Raw genomic sequence first — 18,385 nt, 5'->3', positions numbered from 1 at the left:
ATCATGTCTGATTCTCGGAGACTACCTGGATAAGTCCCTGCAGCTTTCTTGGTATCGTTTTTCAGAAGCAGCTTGCCATTGTGACTAACCCAAGGTTACCTTAGGCTCTGTGCCTAAGTTGGGACTAGAACTCATGATCTCCCAGTTTGTAGCCTGGTGCCTTGACCCCACTACATCAAACTGGCCCTCATATAAAATATACTGAAATTTTATAGTTATATAAATAAATGAATTTATAGTCTTAATATTTTAATAAATTGAACAATAAAGATCTCTATACTTGCCAACAAAGTTAATTTTGGGTGTAGATATCTTTTTTACAGCAATGTTAGTTGGGACTATTGTAGCTTTGTTGTTTGATGTTGTACTAAGTAGCACATTGGCAGAAGGAGTAAGAATTTTTACTGCCAAAGATGTAACAGAAGAATTCACAGTACTGCTGCTACTTGAGATATTTGAAGACACGGCTGCTGGCTTAGAAGATGACGTTGCTGATGTAGCCTGGGTGACAACATTTGGTTCAGTTGAAGGAATGGGTTTGCCAAGTTTAGTATGCAGCTTAACCACCTAGAACCATTAATAAAAGAAGTTTTAACAGAAATGATACCCATCCATATAGATTTATAATTGCTAAATATTCAAAATAACTTTAAAAGTCTATAAAAAGAATGAAGGGGAAAGGTTTACTTTTTGGTGTTTAGCTCCACGAATATGAGCAGCATAAGCATCAGCTCCAGTGCAGGACACATCACACAGCTCACAACGCAACTGGTTCTGAGTCCCACGAGAAGAAGCACTGTTACTGGTAGTGTTCTGAGATACTTTCAATGCTGCTTCTTTTTTTTTATGCTTCTGTCCCTCCAAATGTTCTTTATAAGTCTAAAACAGAAAACAAAAGAGATTAATACATGTTATATTCCACGTTTTATGCAAACAAGATGAGGCAATTCTTAGGTTTGCTTTTGAGAGGGTACAGAATTTATAGTATTATGTCATGATTTTAATGTCTAAACTTGCTGAAATGTTCTAAAAAGTATTGTTATTGTTCATGTTTGGCTTAGCAGTATAGGTAATTTAAAAGCAGGAATTTACATCTTATAGCAGGTAATCACCCAATCACTTAAAGCTGGCAAAATCAGCAATTGTTATTTTGAGAATGTACCTATCCTAACCTTCAGAATGACAAAATTTGACTCTGAATAGCTTATATTTGAATGTAGTAAAACAGGTTACTCAATGTTTTTATATTGTTATATAAAGGTAAAGGTTCCCCCGCAGATGCGTGCTAGTCGTTTCCGACTCTAGGGGCCGGTGCTCATCTCCGTTTCAAAGCCGAAGAGCCAGCGCTTGTCCGAGAACGTCTCCGTGGTCATGTGGCTGGCATGACTAGACGCCAAAGGCGCACGGAACGCTGTTACCTTCCCACTGAAGTGGTCCCTATTTTTCTACTTGCATTTTTACGTGCTTTCGAACTGCTAGGTTGGCAGAAGCTGGGACGAGTAACAGGCGTTCACTCTGTTACGCGGCACTCTGGATTCGACCCGCCAAACTGCCAACCTTCTGATCGACAAGCTCAGCGTCCTAACCCACTGAGCCACCACGTCCCTTTTGCTATATTGTTATATACATGACACAAAAGTCAGTTTGACGTAGCAAAGGAAGTAGGCTAGAAACCAGGAAACTGTAAGTTCTAGTTCCACCTTAAGCATACAGCCAGCTAGGTGACCTTGGGCCAGTAGGGCAAACCAGTTCTGAAAAACCTTGCCGAGAAAAAACTGCAGAGGTTTGTCCAAGAATCAGACATGACTAATATGGAAATTACACACACACACACACACACACACACACACACACACACACATATGGAGGGAGGGAGGGATATGCATCTTATGTGAAAGACTCCTGTGCCTACTTTGCATGAATACTTGATGGGCTTGGATGCTTGTCTACTATAGAAAAAGAACCATCATGCAAATTCCAGTCTTGCAATTCCTTATTGCATCTGACGGTGAGATATACCAGAATAATGGCACTAGAAAGCATCCATTCAATTAGCATCACTGAATATCGACGGACTACAGGCCTATCGAAAGAAAATCTCTTGTCCAAAATTACACCCTTCCCAAATGATATGAAATTGTTTTGCTATCTGTTGATTAGGAACACAAGATGTTGTAAAGTCTGCAGGCAGGTTCAGATGCCTCTCTTTCTGTTCTAGGGAGGGAAAGCTTATCAGTAGATTGATCAACCAGGCATTAATATGCACTAGAGGAGAAATGGGTGAATTTGTGAATACTTAGTTTACAATACACTGAAGGGAAGAGCCATGCTTTGGTAACAGGCTCACAGAAATTTTCTGAGTGGCATATATATGGATATGGGTGGAAGTAGTTTCTGGCAGATTTACAGATACCAGGCAATTCTCTCTTTGATGGCATTCCACAATGATTTTATAATTTCATGAATATAAAATTTCCATGAAAACTTGGTCTGTGTCATAACAATTTGTTGTTCTCCTGGGCAATTACAAAGATAATTGGTAGAAATCAGAATATTTGTTTTTAGGTTCAGTTGTTCTAATTAACCTACTACATTGGGCACAATCATTTAACTTTAAATCTTGTATCCTGTATTCTTATTTTTACTGCCCTGTACACCGCCCTGAGTCCTTCGGGAGAAGGGCGGTATATAAATCAAATAAATAAATAAATCAAATAAATAAATAAATAAATAAAATAAATAAAATAAGTAAGTAAGTAAGTAAGTAAGTAAATAAATAATAATTTGGAGCACATGCTGTATGCGGACGTTTCCTTTGTATTCTTGATCTCTAGGGACAAAAAGGACAAAGCACGGAAAGCATGATGTGAGATCTATAGTACCATGATGCTCAGGTTTCCTATGTATTACTGATAAAACCTTTCTCTTGGTTTCGGTTTCCATTAGATATGCTCCCATGCCTCTTTAAGCAGGTTCTTCCCTTTAAACAAGCCTGCCGTCACAAGTGGAGTGCATATGTCAGGTTTTTTTTAGTTAAAGTTATGTCTTAGTTGCAATATCCAAGGACGCTGTTCTAGCAAGAAATTAGAGACAATTTACACTGACATCTGCTATAAAGAACACAACTTCAGCTACATTATTTACCTTATTTTGCTTCCTTCTGTTTTGAAACATAAACTAGAGAAGCTGGTTTGGTTACAATATAGTGGTTACAAACTAAGAAAACAGCAAAGATAACTAAGCTTCAAGAGGGGAATAAGACCTATATGGACAACAGAAACATTCAAAGACTTTTTTGGAATTAATATACCAATTTATATAAAGAACAAGAAAACTCTTTAGATACAATGGAGGAGTATATAACAACTAAAAATGTTCCTCCACTGTCGGAAAACTACAAGCTAATTTTGAATAGTCCAATGACAACTTTTGAAATAATAGAAGCAATTAAAAGAGCTGAAACAGGCAAAACTCCGGGACCAGATGGCCTACCAAGTAGATTCTATAAAATTTTCGAAGATCAACTACTTCTTCCGATGAAGGACTTAATGAAGTCCATCTTACAGGGGAACCCTATACCAGACTCTTGGAAAGATGCCTACATTTCTTTAATACCCAAAGATAAACTGGATTTAACTTCTGTGAAGAGCTACAGGCCAATTTCTCTCCTTAATGACTCTAAACTCTTTACATCTATTTTTAGCTGAAAGACTTAAAAAAGTTTTACAGGATTATATACATGAAGACCAGAGTGGTTTCTTATCTAAAAGACAACTAAAAGATAATGTAAGTATTTTTGAATATAATTGAATATTTACAACAATGTAGCGACAAACAGGTTGCATTAATCTTTCTGGATGCAGAAAAAGCTTTTGACAACTTGAACTGGGCCTTTATGTTTAAAGTAGTGGGGAAAAATGGATTTTGGATTGGGCTTTATACAGGGTCTGAAGTACATCTATACACTCCAGAAAGTTTGAATCATAGTGAATGGAGATTTTACAAAACCTGGTGAACTCAAGAAGGAAACAAGACAGGGATGTCCTTTATCCCCTTTATTATTTATTCTAGTGCTGGAAGTGTTAAATAGAGATATTAGAGAGGATAATAGAGCACAAATTAAAGTGCGTAATTACAAATTATGTGCATTTGTCAACGATTTGCTATTGTTTGTGCAAGTCCTGTTACAAAACATTGAACATATTATGAGGAAGATTAAAATATTTGGAGAACTGGTGGGTTTATTAATAAATAAATCAAAGATGACAATACTGAACATAAAGATAGAAAATCAGAAGAAACTGGAATTTAAGACTGGTTTTAAAGTTGTGAAAAAGGTACAGTACTTCGGGTTGACACTCACTGAGGAAAAACTTTTAAGCTTTACAAAAATAATTATGGTAAAATATGGAAGGAGATAAAATTGGATTTGGCAAAAATTAGATTTGTCATTAATGGGAAGAATCTCAGTAATTAAAATCAATGTACTACCAGTGTTATTCAGACTATACCGATATTGATTAGAGATTCCACTTTTAAATAGTGGCAGAAATAAATATATAAATATACATACATATACATATATATGTTTTTGTAGATTTTCACAGGTATAGGTATGTAGGTCTTTTCCCGTGTAGGATTGAGGGTGTCTTGGCGACGTTTTGACGAGGTCGCACAAGCACGAAACCGAAGACACCAGCCTGAAGATGACGAGTGGGACCTCGTCGAAACGTTGCCAAGACACCCTCAATCCTACACGGGAAAAGACCCGAATACGCCAAGACCTACATACATACATACATATACACACATACATATGTATACACACACACACACATATATACATATAAATATATAAATTTATTTTGCAAAATAAAAAAGCAAGAATTAAATATAAGCTGCTACAAGATTTTAAAGATAGAGGATATCTGGGTTTGCCAGATCTTAGATTATATTATGATACTTGTTGTTTGGTATGGTTAAAAGACTGAATAACTTAAAAAAGTTAAAGGCCAATCGAAAAACAATTTGAGGTGCTATTCCTTCACATGGTGACGGCTGCGAGGATTGTACTTGCCAAAAACTGGAAAGAAAAAGAGATGCCGACTGTTGAAGAATGGACTTTGAAACTGACTGAACTAGCAGAGATGGAGAAATTAACCGCTTTGATTAGAGATAATGGACTAGACACCTTTATAAGAGACTGGAAACTGTAGACTTCTTATGAGCTAAATATAATAACACATGTTTAACAGAGGGATTTGAAGATTAGTATAATGTTTAGCTCAACTGCTTTTTTTCCTTTTATTTATATATTTGTAAAAGGGGAGGAGAGTTTACTGTTCTTTTCTTTTCTTTCAGCACCCATGGTGGATCCTACATGTTAAATTTAATTGACCGGGTTTTTTTGTACACTATTTTTTTTTCTTTGTTGTTGTTGTTAGAGTTGAATGTATGCTTTTGTTTTGTTTCATTTGTTTTCTATTTTATTCTCTGTGATAAAACAATAAAAACAATAAAAAAGTCTATGAACCCATCAAAACTATAAACCTGCAGTACTTTGCTATGCAATGAGATCAGAGCTTAATCTTAAGTTTTAGTAACAAATTCTGCTGAAACAAAGCATTCCAGAACAGTGTGTATTGTGTTCTGTATTTCAATGAGTCCCATGGTGTAGATCAGCGTTCCACAACCTTTCTCGGTTGACAGCATGGCGCAGTGGTGGGGGAGAGCATGGTTTTGCATGAGGGGCAGGTGCGTATGCAGTTTCATTCATGTGAGCGGTGGGTGCATGTGTCCACCTCTCGCCTGGATTACTGCAATGCTCTCTACATGGGGCTGCCCTTGAAGTGCGCCCGGAGGCTTCAACTGGTGCAAAATGCGGCCGCGCGGGTACTTATGGGAGTATCTCGATACTCCCATGTTACACCACTCCTGCGCGAGCTGCATTGGCTTCCGGTTGCCCTCTGGGTGCGATTCACCTTTAAAGCCCTACATGGCTTAGGCCCGGGGTACTTGCGAGACCACCTGCTGTCAATGTCAACCTCCCATCGCCCGGTCCGCTCCCACAGAGTCGGCCTCCTCAGGGTGCCATCGGCCAGGCAATGCTGGCTGGCGACCCCCAGGGGGAGAGTCTTCTCTGTGGGCGCACCAACCCTCTGGAACGAACTGCCCCGGAGCTGCGGATGGCCCCTGACCTTCGGTCCTTCCGCCGTGACCTAAAGAACTGGTTATTCCAACAAGCGGGCCTGGACTGATCATAGTTTTTAAATTTGGTTTTTTATTGGTTTAAACTGTTCTTATTTCTCATTTTAATTTTTTTATTTATATCTCTTAACTTTTTATTGTGAGCCGCCCTGAGTCCTCAGGGAGAAGGGCAGCATATAAATTTAATAAACCATAAACCACTCGCATGAGTGGGACTGCAAGCACCAGCGCCCAGTGTGAGCGTGAGTGGGACTGTGAGCGACAGCGCCTGCCGTTGGCTTATGTATTCTCCCATTGCTGGTGCAGCCCGGTTCCAAATGGGGACCCCTGGTGTAGATGGGGCAAGCCTAATGAAGGTATCAGATTGAATACAATTACTATTTTTACTAAAGAGAAACATTGTAATTTATTGTAACTGAAAGAGCCCTGAAGACTGTAACTTCTTAAACCTCCTTGAATACTTCTAATACAGGTAATTCCCCAGATATGAGCATTTATTTAGCGATATTTCACAAAAATGAGGTTACTCAGAAAGGGTACTTACATTAAAAATTCAAAATTGCGATCAAAAACAGGCCTCTGTAGCCATGTGACTTGGATTCAGTCTGGGCTGCTGTGGCGGCCATTTTAACTCTGTGACTTGCCTGGGCCAGTTTGGGCCTACGAGAAGCTGGAAGTGTGTGTATGTATGTGTGTGCGCGCGAGTTTGATTTTAAAATGTTGTAATACTGAGTCTGATTCATTTGATGATTACGAGCCTAATGGGGAGGCTCTATTAGGCTCGTACCTTGGGGACTATCTGTATAGACATTGCTTCATTTAAAGTTCAGTGAAAAAAATATTACGGATACCTGTGGTCCAGCACAGCTGATTTTACAAACATCACAATAGTGGATCTGCGGTGGTTTAGGAGGCTGTTTTGGTTTCAGTTGCTTATTCTGGAATGGTGCCTTTTTAGTAAAGGTGGTCCCTGTCCAGGCAGCTGTTGCAGCGGCTGCGGCTGCAGCGGCCGCTACTTGTTTTTGCTGCTGTTGTTGCTGTTGATAGTAAGATGATGCAGCTGAATACACTGCAGCTTCATAACCCGAATAAGATGTACCTTTAAACAACAGAAAATTCAGGTCACACTTATGAGGGACACAACCCACAATTCATCTTTTAAGGAGAGTTTCAGTATTAACATAGCATTTGTCAAGAAAGGTTTCATCTTTAAAAGAGAGTTTCAACTTTAATATAGTACACAAAAAGTTCGTAATTTATCAAATTTGTAAGCCATCTGACTCTCAATGACCTTGGGTCACTCATAACAACTAAGACAAGGGAAATAACTAATAAAAAAGTAAAAGATGGTATGACTGACAGACTAGTTAGGAAAGACACAAAGTGTCTTTATTCTCCTTTGTCAAAAACCTGGATGAAGAGCCACTTCTTCAAGGCTCTTCAGACAATACAGGTTGGGGACCATCCAGGTTTCTAAGAGAACCTTATTTCAGAGAAAAATCATTGCTATGGTGAAGTTTAATTTCATAGTTAAACAAAATTAAACTTCATTTCAATCTATATAGGCAAGCTACTTTTATCTCAGAGCAGAGTGGAATGAACTTGCAATTTTTAAAATCAATTCATTATACCAAATCAATAACATCTACAACATAAAAGCATCCATAGCATCAGTTGCTGAACATCTTCCAAATATATAGACTTTATTTCTTGGAATTTTGCAGACATTTCTGAGAAAATTTTGACTTCTCCATTATATACACCTGACAAATCATTTCTGTCCTGTTTAAGTATTACTCACCGGAATATGTAACTGCTGTTGTACTATATGTGGCACTTTGGGTATATGAGGGAACCACAGTCGCTGCAGCAGCAACAGGTTGCACAGTGGAAGATACCGGATATATAGAGAACGTAGTAGTAGCTGGACTAGGAGTAGCTGGTTTTATGGCTGTTACCTGTCGGGTTTGCTGGGCTTGAGTGTACTGAGTAGCTCCTTGGCTGTAACCAGCCTTTGGAGCTAGATAAAGAGCAGGAAATAATTACACATTAAAATCAAGAATTCTCTCCAAGCTGTAATTTTATAAAGCAATTTCTTTTTTCTTTATCTTATTAGTAATATAAAAAGAAAAGTACAAATCCTAACCCAGACGTGTCAAACTCGCGATGTCACATGATGTCGCGCAACGTATCAGGACAGTTTTGCCATTCCCGGAAATGGGGTGGGCGCGGTTTCCGGATGATGTGTCCGGCCCGTGGGCTGGCAGTTTGACACTCCTGTCCTAACCTATCTTTAGGTTCCATAAATATATATTTTATAGCATTTTAATTTAATTTAATAGCATATCTTCAAAGTAGTACGGACACAATTGCAGAAAAAGCTGATGTTCTGTGGTTTAAGTTTGTATGGCTGAAGATTTTATTGTACTTATCAATCAGATTCCAAATGTCCAGAACAATATAAAGTTTTTAACTAGTACTTTTTAATATATCTTACTTAACAGTCAACCTATTTGCAGTAACATTTTGTTTAGCAAAGCATATAATTTGATTGATTATACTGACTTAAGGTTAGATGATATACTAGTTACATTAATAAACTTGAAACCTAATGAAAATTATCAGCACAGGACTACATCAATGAACTGATCTGCTAAAAAGACTGAATGAAATATTTTAGTCACAGCTAGGTGTCAATTAAGAGACTGCTAACTATTCATCCCCAAAACATGAACATATGAATACATATACACTCTTCTGAGTATGCACTCTGCTTAAGAAAGCTACAAACTTTCTTTGGCCACTAGTGGTGTTAAATAAGCCCATTTCTAAAGAAGGATGATAGCATATTGATTAGCATCCTTCTAATTTGTATTTCTCCTTTGATATGTATTTTTAGTGATTGTTTTTATTTTGTTTGTACATGGCTCAGTCATCATGAGCTATATGGCTATACAAGTTAAAGAAATAAATGAAGTAATAACTGAACCACTAAAGCTACTATTATTAGAGCCATGGTGAAGCAGTGGTTAGATTGCAGTATTGCAGGCTAATTCTGCCACTGCCAACAATTTGATTCTCATCGATTCAAGACTGACTCAGCCTTCCATCCTGAGATTGGTAAAATGAGGACCTAGAATGTTGGGGGCAATATGCTGACTGTGTACACCACTCAGGGAAAGCTGGAAAGCACTGTGAAGTCTAACTGCTGCTGCTATTAAATCACATTTGTTAAAGCTACCCAATTCCCCAAAACTAAGTGCTTACACAATATCAAATATATAATTAAAATATAGTTAAAAATATAACAAAAGCAAGCATAACTACCCAGAAAAGCCAACAATATACTATTAAAAATGAGAAAGGCTTCACAAGTGCCTTAACCCCAGACCTGTGCCCAAGCAGGTTAAGGAAGGAATTAGACTCAGTCCCAAATCCCTGCAATAAACTATTACTTGGTTTTGAGAAAGTTTAGACTTTTTAAAATCATAAGATAAAGACAAAAGGATTTGAAAGTATGAAACTCACCTGTTTGATAGTATGATTCAGCCACAGAAGGCTGTGGTTGGGCAGCAGCTGCCACTGCAGCTGCAGTTGCAGTTGGCTGCTGATAGTATTGCTTGCTGTCATAAGCTACAGCTGGAGCAGTAGATCTAACATAGGAATAGGAGTCCTGAAGAAATACATGGGGGTGGAGGGGGAATGAAGACACTGTTTGTGGATTTCAGTTGTAAGGTAAATTAACTGCCATAATGGAATTTACATGAGAGAATCTTTGTGGGCTCATGTGCTTCCTAAAAAAATTCTTCTAGGTTTGTGAAACTCTCCTAAATATGATACAGACAGGAAGTTTTTCCTTTTGAAATTAACTTTTTAAGTTACATTAATTATCCTAGGATTTAAGGCATGGATTACTACTGAACCATTTTCATTATTTTAATAACTTCAATGTTGATTATGCAGTAAAGGATCAGAATTTTTGAGAAAGCACATATTTCATGACAATATCAGACAATATTAGACTGAGTTCAAGATCTGGTAAAGATATACTTCCCTGTAACACTTCAACATTAATTCCCAGTAAGACTTAATACACAATCCTTCAATATTTTAAGCTACAAATTGAAATAATTCATTAAAGTTTTGAAGGACATGATCAAACATATTCTGAGAATTATATGTATTCTGTAAAAAGTCATTTCCCAAAATTATAATTTTTCTTAATACATGAAGTTGCAATGGCTAGAACTTTAATAATACTGAATAGAAATGGTAATACTACACCAAACCTACACAAAATCTTTAGAAATCTCAGCAGTAGCCAAAATGAGAATAAGCTGCCTACAAAATTTGTATACACAATTCAGCTTTGCTTTGCTATAGTTTATGATGCTCAAAAAAGATGTCCTGAGGTTTATGCTTTCCAGTTACTTATTTACAAATGTACTATATGCAAATTCCCAGGCATACCTATATTTCATATTTAGTCACTAAAATAAAAAAGATCTGAGGCTGAGAACTAACTTAAATTATATAGGATTCAGCATACAATCAATGTATAATCTGTTCCCTGTATTAATTTTGAGAAGTTCTTTAACATTAGACATTCAAAAAAAAAAAACAAAAAAAACAACCCAGAGGTTTTCATTCTTATTGCATACTTATTCAATTACCCATTTTTAATAAGGAAAAACTGTTCTGATTTATATATTACACTAAGCCATGATATACTTTGTTTGGCTTTGTACATTTTATGAATTTATCCACTGAAATTATAAAATACAGTACTATAGTTAATATGTAGTATAAATACAATTCTTGGTTACACAGTGTTGGACTTCAGGGTTTAGTGACTGGTCTAGAGAACAGATTTCCTGACATTTCAACGGGAGACACCTGTCCTCACCAATCTGCACCAATTAGAAATCAGCTTGGCTAAAGATCAATCAGAAGTTAGGGCACCTGGTTATAAAGATAGGAGTCCAATTAGTTTCTGCTTCAGTAGCCTATGGTCTGCGTAATAGGTCATCTTGCTCGTAAAGATTGCAGCCATAGATGCTGGTAAAACATCAGGAAATCTGTTGTCTAGTCCACTAAAGCTGAAGCCAAAAACTGCCCAAACATATACCACCATGAAAACCAACACAAGTAAATTCTTGGTTATTCAATAAATCATGGTTAAACAAAAAAACTGAACTGCACCATTAGTGAATGATACTTTATCCATATATATTTACCTGGTAATTCTGTGTGGTGACTGGTGGAGGTGGTGGAGGAGCTTCCTGCTGTCTCTGTGTGTAACCATAATCAGTTGCTGTATGTGCTGTAGGGTATCCTCCATAGGCTGCAGCTGTTGCAGCAGCTGCAACAGCCACTGGAGCAGGCCTGGCTACTGCAACTGTTGCTGCTGCTGGGGCATAGGCTGCAGTAACTGTATGCGCAGCTACAGGAGCCTGATGAACAGTGTAGCTTGCAACTGTAGTTGGATGGGAATAAGCTACACCTGAAGCCGGCTGTTGGCTGTAACAGGAAGAGGCCAAGAAGTATCACTATATAATAATGAAGTTTAATACCCAGCAAATATGCTCTTAAATTGTTCCAAGTCTAAATAAATCTGAGAAAAGTTAAACTAAATTAAAAATTTAGTATTATAGATCTACTGTACCTAATAAACTACATATTAAGTGATATTATGAGCATCCATTAATGAAAGTGTATCTACCAAAGGAACTGACTCCTAGTTATCCTTTAAAATTAGCTTCAGAGAATTGAATTTGAGGGGCAGAAGTTCTAAAGGTTCAATTTACCAGGTGGAACCCACATAAATTACATTTTTAACCTGCTTAATAAGGCCTAATTTTATAGCCTCTAAAAAGCAATCACATATAATAAATTCATATTATACACCCGTACATTAACATCAAATTCATATTTTGTTTCTTTTGTTAGGTTGACGAATTGCAGCTTTCCCAAAGGACTGAATGAGATACAGCAGACAAACCTCACAGAATCATACAGCTGAAAGGGACACATATCTCAGATAAGCATGAAATTCATGCAGTGTTGCAATTAATTCATTTTAATTGTGTAAGCCATCATCATTTGAGAATCATATAGCTTTCTACGTCTAATAATAAATGTACAATAAGTAATCCTGCACATAGAAACCTGCTCTTAATTTTTGTATAGAACTTGTTGATTTTGGACTTGTTTAATAATATAACTAAGAATTAACTATTCAGTTTCAAGAACAAAATATTTATCCCCTCAACAAACTTGGCAACTCTGAATAGCAGATTTGCAAGAACTATACAATATAAATTCATTTAACCTTTTAATCTCAATTTGTCACATTAGAAAAAATAAAATGTGTACAAAGATCTTGACCACACATCAAAATATAGTCATTATGCTGAATCACTTAATGTTGATTCACAGAACATCTTTATATTCCTCTTATAGTACTTAACGATAAGATGTACAATACCCAAAGAAATTCATTAAAAGAATATTTGCTGTGTTTCATTTAGTAAAAATAAGTTTTGTTATAGCACAGAATGAGTAGCCTTAGTACTGTTTTTTTTCTCTCTAAGGCAATTATGGTTCTGCTACCATTTTTGTTTTAGCAAATCTGTTCCCCTTGCTTCTGCAACATCATGCAGAGCCAGTGATCGAATTTGCAAGATCATCATTCACTCTGAAAATCTTAAAACTCTTAAAGTCTTTACCAGTGTTACTACTATACTATTATTTACAATTCACTATTTCTCTACCTTCCTGATTTTCCACATGGGATATATTGGCCACCAGCTATTTATGTGTAAGAAAACTTTTATTTAGTTATTCATTTTATTAAATTTATTATGGCTACCCATTCCAAACAACTCTGCTTCTGTACCCTTGTATTAAAGTATCAGAACTGTTGGGCAGCCTATAAACTGTATAAAAAAGTAAAGGCAAATGTTATATCGGCTCAGTTTGTTAAGAAAGTTGACATTCTTGTCTATACTTACAACATATCTAAACTGACAGAAGCACCGATAAAATGGAAAAGGGATTATTTTATTCTCCTGATAATTCTAAGTAACTGTGCTTTCTAGATAAAAGCTGCATTCTAATTAAACTTTACTTTCTACAGACCTGTTTCCTAGATTATTAGAGGTAGTCCTTGTTTAGCTACAACTAGGACCAGAAATTTGATCATAAAGCAAAGTGGTTGCTAATTGAAACCATGCCTGTGCATATGATCTTACTTCAGCTTTCCTCTGCTTTAGAGACCCATGAAGGTCAGAAATAAAGATTGGTCACAAAGCTATTTTGCTTGCTATATAGACTTATGAAGGTTGTAAATGACCTTTGTTTGGTTGCAAAATTATCTTTTCATTACCATCATAGCTGTGAATTGTTGCTATATGAGGAAGCAGCTAAATGAAGACCACCTATATTCTGATGAAATTCAGTGAAGAATCACTTATGTAACAGAGAAATTATGGGAACTGCACAGACTTACTGTTTTTATACAAAACCTGTCCTGAAGTATAAACATTTGGTTTGTTTCAGTTTTTAAAATAACTTTCCAAAGAACAAGGGGACAAAATTATTTAACTAATAAAATTATAGAATATTTATATATTCTTTTATGTTAAGATATGCAAAGCAACTGCAGCATTTGATCAACTGATTCACAAAGTTCCTGATAGTTCAGTATCCTATGGTGGCTACAAATATGCCTCTAGGTTCAATTCAAGTTACTGATACTGTCTCTCTGAAAATAAGACCATATCCCCCCCTTCAAAAGAGGCGCCAGGTCTTATTTTCAGATTAGGCCTTACCTCACCTCTGGCACCAACAGCCCCACTCAGCCAGCCCACTTCTTCTGGGGCCAAATATCTGCAGCTGCATTTGGGCCTGCATTTTGCAGTCAGGCCTTTCCGGAAGGCCTAAGCAGCTGAGTACCGAGCCTTGGTGCTCAGCTGCTGAGGTCTCGCAGAACCAAGCTATGGATTCAAGGACTTCCAGAAAGTCCTGTGACTGAGAAATGCATGCCTGGCTGCAGAAGAGGCCTCAGAAGAAGTGGGCCGGCAAAGAAAGGCCTGGCTACAAGGTGAGTGAATGTGGGGCGGGGGGGGGAGCTCCACACAATAACCTCAGCTTGATTTTTAGGTGTGTGCCTTGCCCCAAAACTAGGGCTTATTTTTAGGATATGGCTTATATTAGGCCCATCCCCCAAAATCAAGCTAGGGCTTATTGTTGGTATAAGCAGGCATATACATAGAATGAAGGCTATTGCTAAGCACATTGGTTTGTGCTTAAATTGTAAGCCGCCCTGAGTCTTCGGAGAACGGCAGGATATAAATGGGATTAAAATAAATAAAATAAAAATAAATACATAGGCCTTACTTTCGAGAAAACACGGTAGTTACTTTAAGGCAGCAACCCCCAATCTTTTGCATCCTAGGGACCGGTTCCGTGGAAAGAGGTTTTTCCGTGGACTGGAGGGGGCATGGTTTCGTGTGCTGCTTACATCCCACAGAAGGGGCTTCACTTGTTTGTGTGGACCAGTTTCTGACATGCTGTGGACCAGTGCCGGTCCACAGATTGGAGACTGGGGACTCCTGCTTTAAGGCACGGAATGTGGTCAGGTTATCTGCAGACTGCTGTATAGAACACGACTTAAATTGCTACTAGCAAAATATGTTACCATCTCATTGAATATAATTGCTTGAAATAAAATGTTTATTCCTAAAAAGACAATCATATGTTTGTTCATTTACTTTGTGATTCGCTTTCCAACAAGCAAAGTCAAGGATGAATGGGGAATCCAGCAGGAAGCTGCAGCTTGGAGTCATGCAAGGTCCTTGCTTAACAACAGTAACTGTCATGTGGTTTTTAAAATTATGATGTGTCACTTAACAATGGAGTTTCTGTCAGTTTCCCAAGTAGATCAGATAGGAAACATGACAAGATGTGCTGATACTACTTTACCATAAGGCTACAATAACAGAATCTTGCTGCTGTTTCTTTTTACCTACTGATTAGTTAAGGTAGATTCTTTCTAAATTTCTTCCGCTACCAATTATTCAACTGCAGGCTCTCCTCCCTTTGATCTGATCAGTTCTTTAGTCAACATCTGTGCCCACCCCACATTCTCACACTCAGTAACATTTTCTGGTCCCAATTAGCAAGAACTATCTGTATTTAAACATAGTCTTGTAAATTAATTTTTTAAAAATTGCCAAACTATTTAGATCACCATGATCCAGGAGAAAACTGATATTGTTTGCAAGAAACATTCTACTCAGAAAGTACATAATAAATATAGAAATGAAGTGTGCTTTTTTCATCCTAAGCTATCTGTAGAAATACAATTCATAACAATGAACCCAGCAAAGCAACAATTTATTTACTTAAACACAATCCAGGAAGAATACAGCAATAATTAAACTAACATTCTGCACTGAGTCCTAATACACTTTGCATTTTGAGTTCTTGCATGAAAAATAAGGTACTATATATAACACAGTAACAAGAACAGTAATGAATTTAAAGGAACAATAAATCTATCTACCAAACAGGTAAAAAGAATTTTTAAACAACCTATTTCTTAAGTCTTAGAAAATATGCTTAATTATATTTCCCATCCACCCAGGGTCAGCAGAGCTAGAATGAGAGCCTGGTGTTTCAATGGCAAATGCACTGTATCACCATCCTGCAAGAATGTAAAAGCAAACAAACAAGCCAATTGTGGGATCAGAGGACCTTGAAACTTTCCCTTTTCCTTTAGCATAAGGCAAAACTTGGCAACATAGGAATGAATTGTTACAATATGCAAAATGTTCTGTGTGGAAGTAAGTAGGCTCTTAAATATATTTTTTCTTCCCTGCTAAGCACTCAAACTCTTTCCCTCTAGCAGCCATTTTATATTACCCCAAGAAGGCTGCCTACCTCATACTACTGAATGTATTCTTACTCTGGTATAATTGTATGAAGAACTGTCACCTAAGTAATTTTTTCCCGAAGGTTTCTAAGTAATTCTGAGAAACTCAAATTAGAACCTATCTGAGAAACAAAAAACCTCCATCAAAATCAATAACTGTTTTCTACTGAGTACAAAATTCAGAATATATACAAGTAGTCCTTGACTTATAACAAATGGAACCAGAATCTCAGTTTTTAACAATGGAGTTGTTAAGCGAGACACCTTCACTCAATGAACACAGTCCCAGCTCTTCGAGTTTCAGCTGCTAAGTGGATGAAACAAAAGAGCTGCCTGCCAAAGGAGGACACGTAGCTCCTCCCCATGGGCAGAAAAAAAAATGCCTACAGCAGGCTGCAGAAATGAAGCTCAAATCTTCAGGAGCTAAGCTTCATTTCTGCATCCCTTTGAAGGAGCTCCCCTTACCTCCTTGTGCAGAGAAGAACCTCTTTGAGGGGATGCAAAAACAAGGCTCTGATCTATGGGACATGATCTCTCTTTCTGCAACCCTTCTAAGGAGGGCTTGTCCACTGGGTTGAAGAAATAAAGCAGGAATCAATCACAAAGATCCACACTCCAGCCCCAATATACAAGTTCCCATGTGGAGTCCCACTCACCATGAATGGAGGCGAGGGAGAATTCTTCAGTAGGCAGCAGCTCCTTGCAACCTTTCTTGCCCGCTTCCCTACTGACTTTCTGAGGAAGCTGGCAAGAGTTGCACTTGGCAACTGATTCCAAGTGCAAACAAGTTGCCAAGCACCCAGATCAGGATCATGTGACCACAATGGGGAGAGGGATCAATGCAATGTTTTATGTTACATGTTTTCTGCTATTAAGTTGTAAATTTGAATGATCATTAAATGACTGGTTGTAAGTGAAGGCCTACCTATAATGAGGAATTGAGTTGACTGAGGTGTCAGCATAATATAATTACATGACTAGGAGAATCTAATAACAATAGCAATTTCCTAATAATTATAGAACTGGAAAAGGAATTTTGGGTTTGTATGCTTATAAATGAAACATGCATTGGGAAGGTTTGCCAATCTGGAAATCCAATTTTTAATATAATGATTGGGAAAAACATCACTGGGATTTTTATACATAGAATAATCATGTACTTTGAAATGTAAGTCTCCAATTCCTACAGAATTCTAAAGAACTTTCTTCCTTTTCTGTGATAGAAACCAGATCAAAGAATACTAAAAGTTTTCCATATTATTTTTCAGAAATACAAAGGCAGCATTCCAATTCTAATGCCAGAATTCAAAGACATATGCAGAATGTTCCTTAAACACAGAAAAACTTTGTCCCCTCTTCCAAAGCCTTTCAGACGTCTATGCAAAGCAAAATTTTAAACCAATAAGGAAAACCAATAAAAATCCAGGATCTATTTTTTGTCAATTTGAATTCAATAATATGCCATAATTATGACTAATGAATACCAGCCAAGAAAGATATATTGTTCAATAGTTACAATTTGCTCCTCTTCCCATTAGGAGCGGGTATACCTCCAAAGATAAATTTCAAGTTTGTCTCTCTGCAGCAAGCCAAGAATCATAATCTAAGAAAAAATCCCAATTTGTTAAGTGAGTACCGTATATACTTGAGTATAAGCCGACTCGAGTATAAGCCGAGACCCCCAATTTCACCCCCAAAAACTGAAAAAAGTTATTGACTCGAGTATAAGCCGATCCGCCGTTCTGCAAGCCTCTGCCGCCAGCAGAGGCTCGATCCGCCATTTTGCAAGCCTGAATACACAGGAATACCCTGTGTGGCCGCGGCTCTCGGGGAAGCCCTGGCTGTCCGCTTCCTCGCTCCACGCTGCCATTCGGGGCCCGCGCGTTCCCCGGGCAAATCGCGGCGCCCAGCAGGCAAGGAAACACGCCCGCTCCACTCGCCCCCCCTTCCCTCAGGAGATGCGAAGCAAGTGACCGCCCGGAGCTTACCGAGGACTTGCGCGCGGCCGAGGCTTCGGTGCTTCCAGGATCGCGCGCACCTCTCCCAAGCCGCCGCCGTCCAGAGACCTGCCGAAGTTTGGGGAGGTTTGGGGAGGTGCGCGCGCACCTCCCCAAACCTCCCCAAACGTCGGCAGGTCTCCGGACCTCCGCGCCCTGCCTGCCTGCTTCTTTCCGCAGCGGAAAGAAGCAGGCAGGCAGGGTGCGGAGGAACGGAGACCTGCCGACGTTTGGGGAGGCGCCC

General features: G+C 38.1%; 1 protein-coding gene across 2 annotated transcripts in view; it reads right to left on the bottom strand.

Annotated features, from left to right (window-relative positions):
- Window positions 1-18,385, bottom strand: part of ZFR (zinc finger RNA binding protein) — a 57,717-nt gene that overhangs the window by 32,600 nt on the left and 6,732 nt on the right. For both annotated transcript variants that reach the window (XR_014491466.1, XM_083354796.1), the window contains exons 3-8: window positions 11,445-11,727; window positions 9,736-9,880; window positions 8,009-8,227; window positions 7,059-7,306; window positions 688-879; window positions 285-567 (exon numbers count right to left, since the gene is read on the bottom strand). Coding sequence is in view for 1 of the 2 variants with exons in the window: in XM_083354796.1 (XP_083210922.1) it covers window positions 285-567; window positions 688-879; window positions 7,059-7,306; window positions 8,009-8,227; window positions 9,736-9,880; window positions 11,445-11,727 (1,370 nt within the window). In the remaining variant the exon portion in view is untranslated. The remainder of the gene's footprint in view (window positions 1-284; window positions 568-687; window positions 880-7,058; window positions 7,307-8,008; window positions 8,228-9,735; window positions 9,881-11,444; window positions 11,728-18,385) is intronic.

This window comes from Vipera ursinii, assembly GCF_947247035.1.
Source record: "Vipera ursinii genome assembly, chromosome: 2".
Lineage (NCBI taxonomy): Eukaryota > Metazoa > Chordata > Lepidosauria > Squamata > Viperidae > Vipera > Vipera ursinii.
The sequence above is the reverse complement of the archived record's forward strand: the minus strand, read 5'-3'. Positions and strand labels throughout refer to the sequence as shown.